Source organism: Aulonocara stuartgranti, assembly GCF_965226115.1.
Source record: "Aulonocara stuartgranti genome assembly, chromosome: 22".
NCBI lineage: Eukaryota > Metazoa > Chordata > Actinopteri > Cichliformes > Cichlidae > Aulonocara > Aulonocara stuartgranti.
In genome coordinates, this window is record NC_138957.1 from 24,178,316 (window position 1) to 24,196,653 (window position 18,338).

The window sequence follows — 18,338 nt, forward strand, 5'->3', positions numbered from 1 at the left end:
GAAGCATAATAAAGTTACGATTAAAAAATCTGGCATATAAATCACAGCAAACCCTCTGTGTGTTTACCCAGACACCCTGTACACGCCGGAGTGATGACACACACACACACACACACACACACACACACACACACACACAAACTTGCAGAGAAACCTGTGCAGCTCGCTTCTCTCGGACAGCCCTCTGATTGGTCTCCTCTGCCATAGGAGGCGTGACACGCGGAGGTGGGCGTTTCACAAAACCAACCTCCACTCAGCTCAACCTCTCATTCACTACGGATTTGTCGAGTAATCTCAGTCTCCCTTCACTTATTTTTTTTTTATTCCTTTGCGAATATACAGAAATCTCTCTCAGATCTGCTGCGTGCGTTAAGTTTTTTAATTAACAGGTTCACGGATAAGCTTCCTTCGGTAAACTTTTAGGTGTTTTTTTTTTTTTTTTGTGCACAACCTACCTGAGTTGTGTTCCGTCTCTGCACGCCTTCACTCCTCTCCACCATGGATTTGGTTTGGATTGTGGGCTTCGTTGGGAGCGTCTGCGCCTGGTTTGCTTCAGCGGAGCGGCACAGTGTCTACTGGAACAGCACAAACCCAAAGTAAATATGTTTTCCATTTTCTAATGTAGCGCACTTCGAATCGTCTTTGCGCACTCTTGTTTCTTAATCGGTTCTACAAACTGATTTACTTTTGGCATCAAACACACTTTTAACCGCATTTGCAGTGTTGGCAAAGCCGTTATCTTATATTCAGATGCACGCTGAATAGTTGCAGCTCATGTATATTCAGCGAGATGCCTGTGATGAGCGCCTGATAGAATCGACTGTCTGCTGTTGTCATGATAATGCGGGACAGTTAGGAGTATCTTCCCTCTTCGCCTCTTTCTGAGCTCTAACCTGTTATCGTGGTGTTGTTTACCTGTAATTCTTTGTTTAAGCTGTCCAGATTTAATCCGTTTCGCAATCTGTGTAGCCTACCTACACAGCAGCATTAGTTACACCAGGTTATGCCATCTGTTTATCTTTCTGGGCTGATATTGAGGCAGTTAAATAGTTCACGCTTAGTAGGGAAGAGAGCTGCTTTAAATGTAAATGCGGGGGGAGTAGAGGAAACAGCGGGTTTCTGAGGTTTAGGACATTTAATCTTTGAATACTGCTTGTTTTATCTTGCCTGCATGTCAGCATGTGGATACAGTGTTTTGTATGTGCGTGTGCTTGCAGCAAACGTGTCAGTAAACTTCTCTTATGTCTGTATTCATGAGTTGCACTTCTACCCGGGTTTGGATACAATTTTTCCCTGGCAAGGGTTGTATTTTTCTTTTTCCCTGTTGATTTTTACAGGCTTGACTCACTGCAGAATGTGTTGAAAGCTCTGTTGCAATATCCTCCCCATCTGACACCGAGTCCTAACCTCTGAGTAGAGTGGGAGGTTGCCATATCTCCTAAATCAAGAGATATCACTTGGGTTCTTACGTGGCTGTCAGAGAGACATAGGGGTGTTCATATTTCAGGTGGTAAGACGAGTAATAATGGTGTATGACAGTGACAGAGGAGGTAACTTGAGGCCTGCCCAGTAGGTCACGCTGTGGGAGAGAGATAGATTGCTCAGGGAGGAGAAATTGGAGCTCAAATTGTCAGGGTTAGGGGCCATTTGGAGTAAGTGGGGGTCAATTAGAATTATGGTTGATGATGGCTGGGGTGACATGGCTCAGGGTACGAAGAGGGTTAGGTTTTCACTCCACAGATGAACCTCTACGTGCACCCCTACACAAACACACACACACACGATAGGGCAAGTACAAACAGGTACTCCTGGCAGGCAATCCCTCAATCACAAACCAGCATGTTCAGTCGCACCAAGTGACGCCGTCTGAATCAATCAGGGCTGGGCTTACACACTTTCCCTCTGGTGGGCAAACACATATTGTATATTCAAGCGTTCTTCCACACAAGCTTACGTTCAACCACTTTCTCCCTCCTCATTTCCCCTGTGGTTAAAACAGCAGTTGCTGTTCTCAGAAAGTCCGTAATTACAACGACAAAGCCTTTCACAGGAAATCAGAATGAAGTCCCAGATGGAAAGGCGTTCTGCTGTGTCCCTGCTGTGGAATGACAGTGATCATTCCCATATATATACTGATAATCCGTCTTTTTGCACTTGCTTTTTTTCCAGATGACTGTGCTAAATCTCTCCCTTTAGCTACTCTTAATCCTGTTTTCACAGAAAAAGCACGAGAGTTTTTATTTGGTGCTTTTCATCATTCACCGCAATCTCCCCTCCCCTTTGACCTGTTACTTGATAGCGTGTTTTCTTTTTGTTGGTCCGGGTTAATTGTTCCATCCAATTGGTCAGAGAGCCATCGTTAATCAAATTGATCTGAGAGTGATCGCTTTAGTCCATGTGGTATATACTCATTTCCTTTTTTCCCCATATGGGTGTGTTAAGGGATTTAGCAATACACACACACACACACTTGCACAGTTTCCCTTCCTAACATGTTTGTGTGCACAGCTTGGGGCCTGCTGACTTCCAAAACTTCCAAGGTCATATCTGCCTGTACCTAAGGACTTTTTATGTTTCAGCACAACAAAATCTCCTACTGTGTGTGTTTGTGTTCGTGACCTTTTTGCTTGCTGGCATATTTGCGACCTTTGTTTCTGATTAGCAACAGTTTAATCACCAGCCAGGTTTGACTGCCAGAAAGAGGCTCACCAGCGTTCAGCTTTGGTCCCGGCATGCCAGCGTGTGTTTTTTGTAAAGGGAGTGTCTGCGCATAAGCTTACTCACATACACAGCATCGCCAGATTCAAGTGACTCACACGCTCTCATACACATTAACCCAGTCTCACACACACACACACACACACGCGCGCTACACATTTGGGATTGATGTTGACATCGGCCCAGGAGCCCCCTGGACTCTACAACTTCGATGTGAGGCAATAATCTGCTCTTTCAGTGCTTCTTACTTCCTTTTCCCTTTTCCCTGTTGACAGAGCATGAGAGGACCACCACCTCCACCACCCCCACCTCCTCCTCTGCTTTGTACCTGTCTCTCCCTCTCTCTGGCACCTCCCTCCCCCTCTTCTTGGCCAGGTTCCCTCTGCAGCCTGGTTCTGTGGGCTCCGTGAATCTGTTAACCGTTTCATGGCACGCTCACACACACACACGTTTGATCTCAAAGAAGTCTTTTAACTAATCTCTTATAATTCTGAAGTGATTTTCAGAACAGCTGTTTGACATTGGGTTAGCTGCGTTTCCAAGTAGTTTCAGCTCACCGTTCCTTCGTTAAAATGAGCTTGCTTCCTGCTGGCTCACACGAAAGTTATTTAAGGTATGTTTCACCCGCATGAAGCATTTTCTCGGTTTTTATCCGGTCAATGTGGCTTTTTTGTGATGCTCCCCATACAAATTGGGGCTTGCTCTTCACGGTGGGCCACAGAAAGAGAATAGTAACTGGTGTGACTGATCGAGGGTCAGAGTTCGCTATGTGATGAAGTGGCACGGCCTCTATCAATCTGTCAGTCATTCTGTCACGTCGGTGGTCCCTGAATACTGGCTGCCACTCAGGCCAGCCCCTCTTCACACAGCCGTGGCTCTGCCTCTGGGAAACTCTTTCTTCCCTCTCCTGTCTTTTCGGTCCCCTTCACTCCTTCACCAGCTTTTATCTCAACTTTACAAGCTGTCCCTTTTCAGTCTATTATTTCCTCACCTCCAGCTCTGGTTCTCAGAGAAGGGGAGAAGGAGGGAAGCATGGTAAGAGGTGTGGAATTTTTTTTTAATTTTTTTTTTATATATCATTCTTGGCACCCACAGCGAGCCATCACAAGGCACTTTGCCCTTTCCTTCAGGGAAAAAGAACCCCCCCCCACTCACACATACACACACTTTGCACTTTACCTTTAAAGCTTCCTTCTTCTACTTCCTTAAGAAAGGCCACTCCACTCTTCCCAGCAAAACTGTTTTCGCTCTCCTTTCGGCCTTTTAACGTGCCCCTCTTGAACGTCTTGCTTAACAGTGGAAATGGTGGAGCCTGTCTGAGAGCTCAAGTTATTAAAGGAGAGAAATGAGAAGGAGAAAACACAGAAGTGTATGTGTAGGAGTAAGTAAAAGTGTCTGTGTGGGTGCATCCATGTTTGAGAGATGAAACATAAGACTGGCTAGTCCACTGGCGTGATTTGGTGCGGGCAATAGATATGAGATGCTTGCAGTTTCCAATTTAAATGAATAAAAATCTAGTTTTTTTTTTTTTATTCTTTCCTCATATACATCCAGAACACTTCACTTTTCAAATCCTAATCCATCTTTAACCCCCTGGAATACCCTTCCCCTCCCCCTTCCCTTTAGTTGGTCTCCATATTTCTCTCAAAGTGTCCGCCCCCCTCCCCTCTCACCACTCTTAATCTGGCTTTGTAATCTGTCTGGTGCATTCAATCTGGAAAAAAAATGCTGCCTCGTCAGGCAGATGGTAATCACCTCTTTTGGGTTCAGTGACCACTCAAGTGTGTTGATGATTCCCATCTTTACAGTCTGCAATCATAATAAAATTTTACCTCAGTGATCACATTGATAAGGTTCTTCTTTTCCTTCCAGCTCACTTGTTCTTGCAGAGTCAGAACAGGAGGGCTTGTTTTATTGACTGAGCTAGATAGTGAATCGGGCCAAAGGTTTTCACTTCCCGCAGGCGTGATGTTGGTGTTACTAAAGTCTGCACGCTGTCTGCTGTGTGTCTCCTGCGAAGTGTTGCGCTTCCTGGTTACGTTTTTCCCGGGAAAACAGCGTATCCTGTCTGCACAATAAACAATACATTTCTCACACACCAGCACACGCAAGGGTTTAAAGGTCTGGATAAAAGGAGCTGATTGAATTTCCCAGGCTCACATTAGAATGAACACATTTAGAGTAAATAACTGAGCAGGGATTAATTGTTTAATTAGGGTTTGTGTTCCAACTTTCAAGCCAAAAGGATGATTTGGGATCTTCCTCCTGTCCCCGCCCCGCTGTCAAATCGCTGCATGTCTCTATTTGGGATTCTCCTCTGATCAGTTTCACCTCGTTTGACCTCGGCCAGTGTTTCTGCCCTCTGCCCGTCCTCATGCTTCTTTCTTATCTACACACCAGACTTCCCCTGCACCTTCCCGCTATGCTGCTCCAATCTGCTCTGCTTTACAAGTGTTCAGTCCCAGACATAAAACCAAGGAGGAAGAAAAGCTCCATTAGTACACAGATTTATGATTATGTTAAAATTACAATTGCGAACAGACCTCGCACTCTCTTTATTAGATGTGTCTGAGCCAGAGATTATGTGTGTGTGCGTGCGTGTGTCCTTCAGACTTGTTTGTCAATTCCTGGTGGCATTCAGTGCGCGATGTGTTTGATTGAGGAAGAATTGGCCAGAAAGAGTCGGATATTATCTTTGAAATGAACCATTGTGGTTGTTTTTGTTGTGTAAATATCAGCTATTGTGTAACTTTTTTGTTTTTCCTTCTTTTTTGGGCCTGTTTGTTAAAGGTCTAGATGTAGTGTGTAAACTTGTCTGCACAGCAACTATCGCCACCCCTGCAGGTCAGCTGTATTACCATAATTTCTACTTGACGTCATAAGCAAGAGCTACCATTTAATTAAAGGGGTTTTTGCCTGTACTCACATATTGTTAATTCTCACTGGAATTCATTAAGTTACAATCTGAGATTGTTTTTACAGGAGGAAAAAAAACATTAAACATGAAAATTTTATTTCATTGAAAAAAATCAATCTTGCAAAATCGATTTTCTTATACAGATATTTGCCTGCTGAGAAATGTGATGTCAGAGATGACCTTTCTGCTTTGGCCCTTATAAGATACAAATGGCTCAGGGGACAGTATAAGGCAGCTGGAAAGAGCATATGTATTCATCTAACCCTCCTTAGTGCAGTGGAGTCGGCCAATTATTTCTCTGCTGAACTTAAAGCTTTGTCTCTTCGCTGGGTGGCAAAAGGAGCTCAGCTAGGTCAGCAAAGCACGCCGGCAGAATGACCAATGAACCGGGCGGACAAAGGTTGAATGACAAGACCAGAGAAAGCTGATTGAGATGGATGGTGAAAAGTCACACGGTGCAAAGAATGAAGGCTGAAATATTATGTTAACGGGGTTGGATCATATTTGTTTCTATGATGACCCCTGCATACCCACATCACATTGTGCTTGGCTATGCAAACGGTGGGTCAGAGAGCTGCATAGTTGGAATACCACCAGAAAAGGCTGCGATTGGTTCAGCAGGTCTGAGTGGGGGGAGTGACAGAGTTGACACTAGGATCTGGTTTGCTTATTGAGTGTTGAGAGATAGACAGGGAGTGGGAAGGGTCGGCTGACGTTGATGGATGAATGGGTAGGTAGATGGATGAAACAAGAAGAATCCGAGCAATAACATTAAACAGTCCCGCTTAACTCAGCTAAGTTTGGATCTGGAAAAAGCTTCACCTGTCATGGAGTCATGTGGTTTTGAGGGATTTATCTTGAAAAAAAGTACTCCCTTGTGTCCAGTGTCTTTCAGCATTCTGTTACCACCTCTTGGTTCCCATTTTTGCACGGACACATTTGCACACACCCACACATATATAGCTATACATAGACAATGTGTCTTTTTTGAACTCCAAATCTTCAGTGAAAAGCCATAATACCCCTTCTCTATGTGAGAACAATAGATGTGGGAGTGGGGAAAAAAGCTCCACCCTGCCTGTCTCACCCCTTACTCTGTCCCCAGCCGTCATTCCCTGCTCTGGGCCTCGCTGTCCAGTCTAAGCCCCTGTATTAAGTAGGGTCTGGTGCTGATGAATGGACCTCAGTTCAGCCACTGCTCCACCCAATAATCCAGGCTTGGGCGAGCCAATTAGGTGGTCCCCACATTCCGGTTCAGTCATCCGTTGCGGAAAATAATCTTGTTTATGTGGTTAGGGTGACTGTATGAAGCTCTGAGAGACAGTGGGTTAAGAAGACAGGAACTCTTTTTGGAAGCTGTAGTGAGATCTGTGTAGTTTGTTCTACAATGACCTTTATGGACTTTAGAATAGATTTGAATGAATCTTTACAGAGATTAATTCCCATTATCCGTCTGTAGAATTTAAAATGCTTAAAGACCCTTCTTGCTGACTGTCCATGTAGAAAATTCTCTGCTGACTTGGCAAGTGTCCGACCTTTGATCTGCGCCGCAGCTTCTTCGCCTCAGAGCTCTGACATTCCACAGGGTGAGAGAGTACAGAGATGAGAGGGTGATGGATGGATGAAAGAAGGGGATAGAGGTAGACAAGAAAGCAAAATGCAGGCCAGAGAGATTAAAGAAGAGATTAGACTCCTGAAGTTTCCTGAAAAGGCTCCAATAAATTAGGAATTCCTTCTCAGAAGAGGAGGAAGAGTGGTAAGGAGCAACCTGTGACCACTTGGCATTCCCTCGCTATCATCTCTGTTCATTATTAGCATTTATTATCCACCTTATCGCCACTGAAACACACTCCCAGATTCCCCAGAGCACCAGAACAGCAACACACACACGCACACCTACTCAGACATAAACAATCCTTGACTTGAATGTATCAGGCTGAGACAGACACTTGCACACAATCCTTGTTGCATATCTGCCATAACTCCACAGATCATCCGTAAGTAGAGTATTACTCTGCTACTCCATGCTGAGTTTACTGAGGCTTCGAGTATCACTGGCATTAAAAGGCATCCTGGGAAAAAACAATGGGAATAAACCAAAACAGCCTTATTGACTCAGAGACGGAGACAATCTGGAGGAGGGAAATAACAAGGGACACACACTGGGGAAGGCTGAAAGTGAGAGGATTTTGTTTGCTAAAGTGAAGGTGGCATGGTTTGACTTTGTTGTTAAACTGTGTGACACAGGGGCCAAAGCTCTCTTTGAAGTGAGTTACCACAATCAGTTAATTAAGCTGATGATGTGGAACGTTTCAGTGCTGAGGCGTTGGGGGGTGAACAAAAGGCAGCAGGATAATTAAAACTATTTGCCATTAATAAAAGGCACTAGCCAACATCCCCTGGTGCGTTTTCAGTGGCGGTTCTCCCTGCTAAGTGAAGCACTCCATCAGTGCGGGCACACTGTGAATAGAAACACTGTATGAAACGGTGGCATTGATAGAGCAACAGTAGCACTCACATAGAAACATTTACTGGGTGAGACTTCAAAAGCCATTCCCAATTCAAGCCCTTTGACCCACCCCCTTCGCCCACGTCTATTCATCCCCCCGCGCTCTCAAGCCTGCAGGGGCTGGGAAGTGGGGAGAGGGAGGACATAATTACCCCCTTCTAGGGCGACTTTAATACCCTTTTTTTGTGTTTTAATTGCACCCCCTTCAACCTCCTTTCTAATGAACACATTGGGACCATACTACAACCTGTTTGTAATCAGGACTAGAGGTCAGGGAGGGACTGGCTATAGGGAGTTTGTTAGTGTGCGCGTGTGTGTGTGCTCAGGGTGTGCAGTGGGCTGATAACTCTGTCAGGCAAAAGCAGAGAACAACGGTGTTTGTTCAATAGTGTTATCGATTCGCCTGGAATTGAAAGCGGCATGGGGAAAAAACACTTTAACAGCAATCTGGTAAACAGAGCATGGCAGGCAAACTGCAGATAAGCACTAAGCTGCCTGCTCCGTAGCAAAATTATAATTATTCCTCTCCCCACCGAAAGTTGGCTGGAACTTGTTGGCAAGATGGAAGTTTCATTGGTCCGCTAAAAAAGATGCTTGGTTTCTAATGGGCCCGTGTTTCTGGCTTATCTGGCCATCGGTATTGATGGCATGCAGTCAGGCAGAGAGAGGCAAAGGGATGGGGGAAGGGAGCCAGAGGGGTAGTAGGAGTCAGGGCCCACAGTTTGGAGCCACTGTGTCTATCCTTTTACCAAGGGGGTACCAGGGAGACCCCTGGCAACAAACAACAACACCAGCTAACGAGCGACTGGAGCCAGGGCCTGTGCACTTTGATTGTTAGTCACACATATGGACCTTGTCACACAAACACAAACTCCCCAAATGCTACTTGTTACATTTAAGGAGTGGGTGGAGGTGGAGGTGGTGGGTTGATAAAAGCCAGAATTCTCAAAGAAAAGCCTGTTTTAGGAAAGAAATGCCATCACTGGTGTCAGTTTAACACCCCACGGGCTTTTGGGAGCTCATAACTCCTTGAGATCTGTAGATCTGATTAAACAGCAGTCAGTTAGCTATCTCTCTTTAGGGTTAGTGTCGAAAGGCTGTCAAAATATGCGTATATTCGTTGCAAAAGCAACAAAACTCTATATTACACACACATTCGCCCTGTGTGTTGTAAAAATATTTAAGTCTGTCAAATTTCATCTACTCTCAGGGAACCCCTGGCGATCCAGAACAGTAGGAGACGGTAAACTGATAGGCATCGAGCTCAGTACCATGGGAGGAGATGTGTGTCTGCCTGTGTGGGTTCAGTGGGTGTAAATAGTAGGTAGCTACAGCTTTAGGTTGTTGATAGATGGGAATTACTGTGAAGTAAGTGTGATTTTGTGTGTGTGTGCATGCGTGTGTGTGTGTGTGTGTTGCTTGTGGTCAGCTACCGCTTCAGGCTGGTGATAGATGGCTTTGGCTGAGAAGAGAGCATTAGCTGTGAGCCGCCCCTGGAGCTTTCACTGAGTCAAGAGGATGGGGACAAAGCTGAAATACCTTCAGTGACAATTCCCTGGAGACAACCTCATAATATCTCTGATGGTATCCCCCTGAGGGCGAAGGACTCATGGACAGTTGAGATAAGGCCAAATGAAACTGCACCAAAGTATTCTAAATTGTTCTTTAAGTAGTCTAAGCTTTCTGCAGTAATCAGTGTTTATGTGCGCACATGTGAAGCAAACTAAAATGATGCTTTTTGTGTAAGTGCTTTTTTGAGCCAGCTCTAAGAGGAGCTGGGAAGTTTAGTTTACTTAAGGACCATAGTAAAAAGGGTGGAGAGGGTGGAAGAGTGAAGGGAGGGTTGAAGGGGGAGGCAGACAGTCTGACTGTCTCTATCTGTATTTGTAATGAGAGGGAGTGTGGTGGAAGACAGTTACAGACTGTCACCAGACTCATGTTGTATCTGTGCCTATCTATCTGACCCTAATGAGTGGGTTAAGACAACCCTGTTCTCAAAAAAAGCTGGGACGCGGTGTAAAATGTAAGCAAGAAGAGACAACAGTGATTTGTAAATCACCTGCATTTATTTAGAAAATGAATCAAGGCAACATATCGGATGTTGAAACTTGGGGCATTTATTGTTTTGTTTTTTTGAATTTGATGCCAACAACTCGCCTCGAACAAATTGTGGCAGGTGGGTCTTTACTGCTACCGCTGTCACGTATCATCTATGAAGTGTTGTAAGAGTTTTAGAGCTGAGGGATATCTGTGTTTTTGTACTATTCTCAAATTCAGCTGCTCAACAATTTGGGGCCTCCTTTGCCATTTTTTTTTTTCAAAATGCGGTGACCAGGCCGAACTGCAATCTAGCCAATTTACCCCTCCTCAGCCCCCTAATTTTTTTTTACTACTGAGCTATGCTGCTGGAATATGTACACAATGTGGTTTTTCTTGCTGAAATCAGCTAGAGCATTCATGAAAAGGAACATGGGAGCACATGTTTCTTTAAAAGCTCTGTTTATTGTTCAGCCATGATGGCGCTTTGCTAGATGTTTAGGTTACCCCTGCTGTGTGCACTAAGACACCATCAGACCATCACAGATGCTGACTTTTGAAGTGTGTCCTGAAACAAGTGAGGAGATGCAACAGCCATAATTTCTTAAATCATTAAGATTGGTTCAGAAATTCCACTTTGCCTTAGTCCGTCTTATCCTGTGGCAGATGCTTTTGCCATTTCCTTTTGCTACCCCAGTTATAGTTTGTCTATCCTTAAGCTTTTTTTTTTTAGATTGAGTTGTATGTGACCTTTATTTATATTCTTGTCTCTATCGCTCGCAAACTCAGGTGTGTTTCCACTTTTTCTGTCATTATGCATTCTGCTGCTCTACCTGTGTGTATGTTTGTGTGTGCATGTAGCCTGCAGATGTCAATACTCATCTCCTGTGTTGATGGGCTAACTGACTACTAATGTTTCTCGGTAAACATCATTCAACTCCAGGGAGACACGGGATCAATGTGCACTCGTTGCTAACTCTCAGCACAGCAGCATCAGCTACACTGGCCTCCCGTTCATCCATATTTATGGGCGTGTCCTCTGCAGATCACTTTTTCCCCTTATCGCGTTTTCCTTCTTCGTTCCACCTGAACACGCATATACATCCTCTCATACAAACATTCTTTCTTTCTTTTGCTCTATATCTCCCATTCCTAGACCTAACAGTCTTTCCTCTGATTTCCCTGTTGAATACCGGTGTGTAGCCGATCAATATATAATCAGAGGTTTTGAGGCTTATATTTATTACTGCTCCGATGCTATAAGCACGGTTATCAGTCTCCTGCCACTTGAGTAACCTGCGTCCTCTCCCTCATCCCGACAGGTTTCAGCGGGTCGACTATGCTGTGGAGGTGAAGCTTAATGACTACCTGGACATCGTCTGCCCCCATTACCCGCAGGGTGAGGTGCCATCGATGGATGCTGAGCGATACGTGCTCTACATGGTGGAGCGGGAGGACTACGACAACTGCAAGCCGCAGTCGTATGACCAGATGCGCTGGGAGTGCAGTCATCCATTTGCCCCTCACGCTCCTGAGAAGTTCTCTGAAAAATTCCAGCGTTTTACTCCTTTCACCCTGGGAAAGGAGTTTCGCCAAGGAGAGAGCTACTACTATATCTGTAAGTGTCACGGATCCTGTCCTAGTTCCTAGTTAAACTCATTTTCTAATAACACAGGGAGCATGCAGCCAAGATAAATGTGCTTGGAACTACATGCCAACTCTTCAAATTGACAGCGTTTGCATGTTTGTGTACCAGGTGTGATAAGCTGCAGCTCAGTGGCCAGCTCTTTGAAAACTGGGGCGCTGGCTCACTTTGCCAAGTTTTATGCAATACTAGCCTTGCTGTAAACTGACCACAAAGCACAGGCAATGTTGTCACCCTGGCCATGGTTGTAATTAGATAAACGGCAGGACAAGACACACTCTGCCTGATCACAGATGGCTTCCCAGGGCTTTGTACCGTTGTTTTTCTGTTGCCAAGGGTTTGTGTGTCAGTGTTTGTATGCGCGTGTGCATTAAGGTGGATTAAGGGGCCAAGAGAGGATAAGTGTATTAGTAAGGATGTTAACGCCTGTTTTGTTTCTTTCTTCTTCCCTGCAGCCAAACCTTTGCACCACCATGGCCAAGAGTGCCTGAGGCTGAGGGTGGACGTCATAGCTGCAGATGGTAAGTTTTTGACCACCCTCTTGGATGAAAGGAAAGCAGTACAGTCACCTCTAACAGTCGTGTTTTAGGCTATTGCAAGACAGAATGATTGATGGCCTTTTTTTTTTCCAGGCTCTCAAGAGGCCAGAGTGGCTAAAGGGGGCACAGGTGGGACTGCAGTTGGAGCCGGTGGCGGGGTTCACAACCCATCCAACGGTCTGCCTGCAGGTATGTAGCCCAACCCCGTGTCCTATCTAATTATCCCTGACCCTAAAACAATCCAGGTACATTTGGGGTTTATGTAAATTTATGGTACTAATGTGTTTTCTTTGTCTCCTGTCCTCAAGCAGATGACCCGGTGGTTATCCTGCCAGATGTTCAGAAGAGTGTACGGACAAACTCCGCAGCGGCAGCTACATCCCTCTCAATCCTCTCAGTGCTAGTCCCATTTTCGTTACTGTTTTTGTTGCACTGAGAATACATAAAAAGGATTTCTGTTGGCAGACTTTTTTTGGGGGGGGGGGATATTTTTGGGTTTTTTTTTTTCAGAGACTACAATGAAGACAGTCCGTGGGGTTGAAAACCACTGACTTAAAAAAACAAAACATGCCCAGTGCTGGCCGCAGGGAGAGACTTTTGAAGCTTGCAGAGTACAGATGGACTCGCTTGCACAACATGTGCTGAGCAACTTTGAGCGTTTGAGACAAGTACTTGTGCTTTGTCTTATTATTTTTTTGTCCAAAAGATGACAGTATTTTTCTGGAAAGACTAAGCTCTCCTTGATTTGTGCTATTTGGGGCTCCCCCATCAAACCGACCGCTCTGGAGGAATTCCCTGCAAGAGAGAAGAAAGAAGTTGAAGAGGAACCTGAAGTGGCTGAAGGACAATCAGGAGCTACGACACCAAGTTAACCAACTTTGAATTTTATACTGACATGGGGGACAGGGAGTCAGCATTTAAAGAAACAAGAAAGGAAGAAAATAAAAAGTAATCTCAAGCCTTTTGAGCCAAAGATCAGTCATCTCTCCAACTTGTACACTATTCCACCCTGAGTACTGCGTACTATTTGTTGTATTGTTATTGTAGCGGTATTGCGTGACCTTGCTGTCCCAGGTGATTGCGTTCTCTTAATGTAGCATTAACAGACACAAAAGTTGTTCTCATGACCACCATTCCTTCGCAGACCATGTGCTTATATACTGTAGCACTAATACTGCACATCAACATACACTCCATTTAAAACAGTGCTTAATCCAAACACACACACACACACACACACACAATCATCAGACGCTCTGTAACACATGGAAACACTACGTTGAATCATGTTACGTGTACATTCTGTGAAGATAATTTATAACATTTGCAGCTGAGACGTTTTACTGTATATACCATGTGCTCACAAAATGAAATGTTTACTGTTGCCGATGGGGAGGGCCCCCGGTGGAGGTAGTATTTGTGTGAAAGGCAATATGTGCGCGTTTAATTGAGAACAGGAGAATGTGTGTAAGCTGTGCAGCGTTTGATTGAAAGCGTGTTGAGACAAATGTTGTTGGTTTTTTTCTGCCAAAAGAAACACTGAGATGTTGTGTGAACCGCAGAGAGGCTGGACTTCTCTGTTTGTCGCCTCGCAATGGTTAAAACTGTCTGACACAAGGAGCTGGTATTAAATCTTTCTTTTTTAGCGCAGGACTCACCCCTGTGTGTCATGGTGCTTTCCACCCCGACTGGAAAACAAGCAAACACAAAGTGGGGCAATCAGCTATTTAGTTTTAGAGCAATTTAAAAAAAAAAAAAAAAAAAAAAAAAAGTTATAGTCACCAGTTCACAACAGACGAGACACAGCATCAAACCCAGTTGCCAAGCACATCTTCACCTGACAGGCTGGCTTGATTCAACAAAGCACAACAGTGTATGACTACCATTGAAGTCAGTCTTTTTTTTTATCTGAATTCTTGTTACCTAATTTTGTACATGTGTAAGTAAGAGAAATGTATAATATGTGTACATATAAATATATTATAGATTCTATAAAAAGCCTGTTTGATAAATGTGAAAACTTTTCATGTGAAAATAAAAAAAAAAGATGTTTTTGAGAAAACTAGAATGACTTTCTTGTGATTATTTTTAACCGCGGCAGTATTTAAGCAGTGTTGGCCCCACCCCTTTGAGCTTTAATAACTAATGGATGCATTAGCATAGAATTTTGTTTTTCGTGGTTACCTGTGAGGCTTTTCCAGAGCATTGGTATAGTTTGGAGTAAAGTGGCTCTGCAGCTAATTGGCAGACATGCATTCTTTTTCAAATGCCAGCAGGGGGCGACTCTTCTGGTTTTCCAGTTGTACAGAAGTCTATGAAAATGTGACCCTTGGTTCTATTGGTCCGAATAGAACATGAAGTCCATGGTTTTAATAATGTCCATCAGACTCAGAAAGTAAGGTTATCAGGGCTCTGTTTTCTTGAAGTATCAGGTTCCTCCACAGGCTTTCTGGGGACTGGCGAGATCGCTCCATGAGCTTAATGTGCATCTTCGGTAGCCATTAGTATTAATTGCCTTGGTATATTTTGGGTAATTTTTTTGCTGGAAAACTAGTCCCAAAGCATAATGCTTCTACCTCTGTGCTTGATTGTAGGGGTGGTGTTCTTTGGGTCATACTCAACATTTTTCTTCCTCCAAACACAGCAGGTCAAATTGATGGTAGACCAGTTCAGTTTTGGTTTCATCTGACCACCACACTTTCTTCCAACTCTTCTCTGATTCATTTAGATGTTCAAGTCAATTCAATTTTATTTATATAGCGCCAAATCTCAACAACAGTGGCCTCACGGCGCTTTATATTGTACAGTAGATCGTACAATAATATATACAGTGAAAACAACCCAACAATCCTATGACCCCCTGTGAGCAAGCACTTTGGCGACAGTGGGAAGGAAAAACTCCCTTTAATGTTCACTTCCAAACTTAGGATAGGTCTGTACATGTGCTTTCTTCAGCAGGGGGATTTTAGTTCTCTACATGTAGTGTGTTCTTGATGACTGTGATCCCAACTGCCTTCAGATCATTAGCCAGCTCCTCCCAAGTTGTTTTGGCCAATCAGACATTTTTCTCATGATCATCCTCACCCCATGAATGAAGATCTTGTGTGGAGCTCCAGACCGAGAGTGATTGATGGTCATTTTATATTTCTTCCATTTCCAAATGATCGCATCAACAGTTCTCTCATTCTCACCAAGCTTCTTCCTGATGGTCTTGTAGATCAAAAAATAATTTCTCACACTGTAGCAGTATTATTAAGCTGTTTCTCTCTGAGATGTTTTGGATTTTTTGGTTTGTTTTTTTTTACATAGATTACAAATAAAAGTAATGAACATATCTCCTCAAAAGTTGCAGAACATTCCCCCAGTGATCTCCTCCCTGCACAGAACCTGAAATCAGCTGTATCTGTACAGGAAGAAAAAAGATATGTCGGATGTTTCTTTGTTTTTAGTCCATCGCACAAACAACATCTTTTGTAACAGAAGTAACAACACATCACTCTACTAATGTATCACATTATTGTATTACCAAAAAACACAATGTGACTGCATTACTTTACATGCATTGGATCTAACACTGCCAGTGAGTGATGTCACAGTGGCTGCATCCATCTTTTATAACCTGTTTGTTTATCTGCAAATATCAGTAAAACTAAAAATAATTCTAATAATTCCAGCTGTGGACACATTTGGGGTGTCTGTGGCCGAGCAGGTCATCGACCAATCAGAAGATTGGTGCTTTGATCCCTTGCTGCTCCAGTTTGAATGTAAACATTTCCCTTTGGCAAGATACGAACTCAGAGTTGCTTCTGATGCATTCATTGAAGAGTGAATGATAGATAGAAAGGACCAAGGCATAAAAAAGTGCTTGTATGACTGTGTGTGTGAATGGGTGAATAAGGATTATATTATAAAGTGCTTCGAGTGTTCAAGCTAAGTAGAAAGGCACTGTATCAGAATCAGTCCATTTACCATGTAAGCAAGTGGAAATCAGAGACAAGCACACCTGCTTAACACCATAAAGCTACCTGGAACATCAATAATAATAATAAAGTATTATAAGTTATCTTAAAGCTGCCCTCAGCCTTGCAGAGCAGACCTATTTTCAATCCTGGAACACAGTAAAACATCTGAGACAAAGTTACAGTGACACTTAGCTTTCTGCTTGGCTGCACTCTTTCACACAGTAACTGAAGCAAAACATTCTCAGATAACTTCTCAGGAAGGTGAGGAGCAGATGACATTTAGGTGTACAGCTGAGGCAGGTACAATTCCTCCACTATGTATGGCATCCAACAACAGATGATCACCACAGGATAGACACATTAAATATAAAGGGGTAGATATTCATACATACTCTAAAAAGAACCAGCAATCCAGTTTGCCACTATCAGTAAAAAGAAAAATGCATCTTTAAATTAAGGGGATTTTTGTGCTAAAAAGCTTTCAGGAAACCAAACTCCATTTTGCTTTTTCATTATACTGGAAAGATCTCCCGAGCAGCACATATCACAGATAATGGCTCAGATACACTAATGTGACAGGAGACAAATAGAATAAAGGCTAAGATGGTCACAGACAGGAAAAGCTGCGAATGAGATAAAAGAAAAATGAGGTGCAGTCTGTTTGTTATTACCATTAGCATTGTCTTTTGGCAGGAAGATTGAATACGCCTTAGTGACCCCTCTGCTATCTTTATTTCAACCGTATGGTGAGTTTCCACACTCAGCCCCAGCATCAACACACCTCCTCCTCTCCAACCATGATAGTTTGCGTGTCTGCAAGCTGTATGACAAGCCATTGTTCTCATCTCTTCTTCTCTTGTCTCACCCTTCCCAGGGGAGCTTTATGGCCGTGACAGTAAAAACAGCTGTAGCACCAAACACTGGTGCCACAACCTCCCAACTCCCCAATGTTTTCAAAGACGTGGCCATAAATTAAGGGCGTCGGACAGGCCCCTTAACCATCCGACCCCAAGAAGAGGCTCCAATGAGTAAAAGCTTGTCAAGAGGAAACAATTCTTTTTATTTACTCACTCGTTCGGCATACCAGCTTAAGTAAACGCGAACAGCAAGGGTGAAATCTTTAAACACCATAAAAAACGGTAAGGGGAGTCAGTAGATAACTAGAGCAAACGTGCTGCACAAACAGCAGGAACAATGACTTTACAGACCTTGGAGAAAAAAAACTACATGGATTTTAAAGCTCAAATTTACAGACCAGAAAGATTAAGTACAAGCAACTGAAGCTAAACTACAATAAGGTGTGACAACACCTATCAGTTTACAGAAATAAAAATGAAAAAGTTCAGTCAAATACGTCAATACATTTAGAGGCTTTATTCCATATTTTTAGTAAAATTTTGCCCCTTACATTTATTCCATGCAGGGTTGGCACCGTATATGCATAGTACATTGACAGAAAAATGTAGTTGCAGTTATGAAAGTGCAAAATAGTCTGTCCTAGATTTTCGAGTCAAAGCAGAAGACACACGGAGGAAATGGAGAGACATCATCGGTCGGTGCAGAAGTAGATCAATGAACTCATCTCACACACTGGGGCAGCTGACTGTGAGTGCACGATATCCTCAACACATCTTCATTTGTTTTGCGATTTTTGAGTTTAGGGTCACGCTTTAAAACCAGCTGCACAAACTGATGAATGACCTCCCTTAGGTTTCAAAGAGATGTAAGGGGCACTTCCTAAAATCTGACCTGCATGGGTTCATCCGCTCAGTGTCCACTTCAGTCATGCTGGTTACCACGTTTTCTGCAGAAGAGCTAAACTACTGTGAATTGAATACTTAGATTGAGTTCACATTGCAGTATCTTATCAGCGATATGAGTGTTTAAGTTTTCCATTACCAAATCGTATGAAAACCTCAATAGGATATACAACAGCCTCATTTTGGGACCTTTCTCATTAAATTCGAGTTACAGAGCCAGTCATCATTTAATCAATAGATTAACAGTAACA

At 43.5% G+C, this 18,338-nt stretch overlaps 1 protein-coding gene across 2 annotated transcripts; it reads left to right on the forward strand.

The window, feature by feature from the left end:
- The first annotated feature begins 248 nt into the window (after positions 1 to 248).
- On the forward strand, positions 249 to 14,221 carry efna1a (ephrin-A1a). 2 transcript variants are annotated; one of them, XM_082521073.1, is made up of 5 exons: positions 249 to 596; positions 11,504 to 11,799; positions 12,282 to 12,347; positions 12,459 to 12,554; positions 12,674 to 14,221. In XM_082521073.1, the coding sequence occupies exons 1-5, from the start codon at positions 499 to 501 to the stop codon at positions 12,799 to 12,801; spliced, it is 684 nt and encodes a 227-aa protein (XP_082377199.1). In that variant the 5' UTR covers positions 249 to 498; the 3' UTR covers positions 12,802 to 14,221. The 2 variants fall into 2 exon arrangements, with proteins under 2 accessions (XP_082377199.1, XP_082377200.1); XM_082521074.1 differs by having other exon boundaries at positions 12,677 to 14,221.
- The last annotated feature ends 4,117 nt before the right edge of the window (positions 14,222 to 18,338 follow it).

What these genes read in the sequence shown, in the direction of transcription:
- efna1a (XM_082521073.1), top strand. Translation starts at nt 499, where the DNA reads ATGGATTTGGTTTGGATTGTGGGCTTCGTTGGGAGCGTCTGCGCCTGG. An exon ending in TGGAACAGCACAAACCCAAA is followed by an intron (nt 597 to 11,503) that starts GTAAATATGTTT and finishes TCATCCCGACAG; the next exon opens with GTTTCAGCGGGTCGACTATG. An exon ending in AGAGAGCTACTACTATATCT is followed by an intron (nt 11,800 to 12,281) that starts GTAAGTGTCACG and finishes TCTTCCCTGCAG; the next exon opens with CCAAACCTTTGCACCACCAT.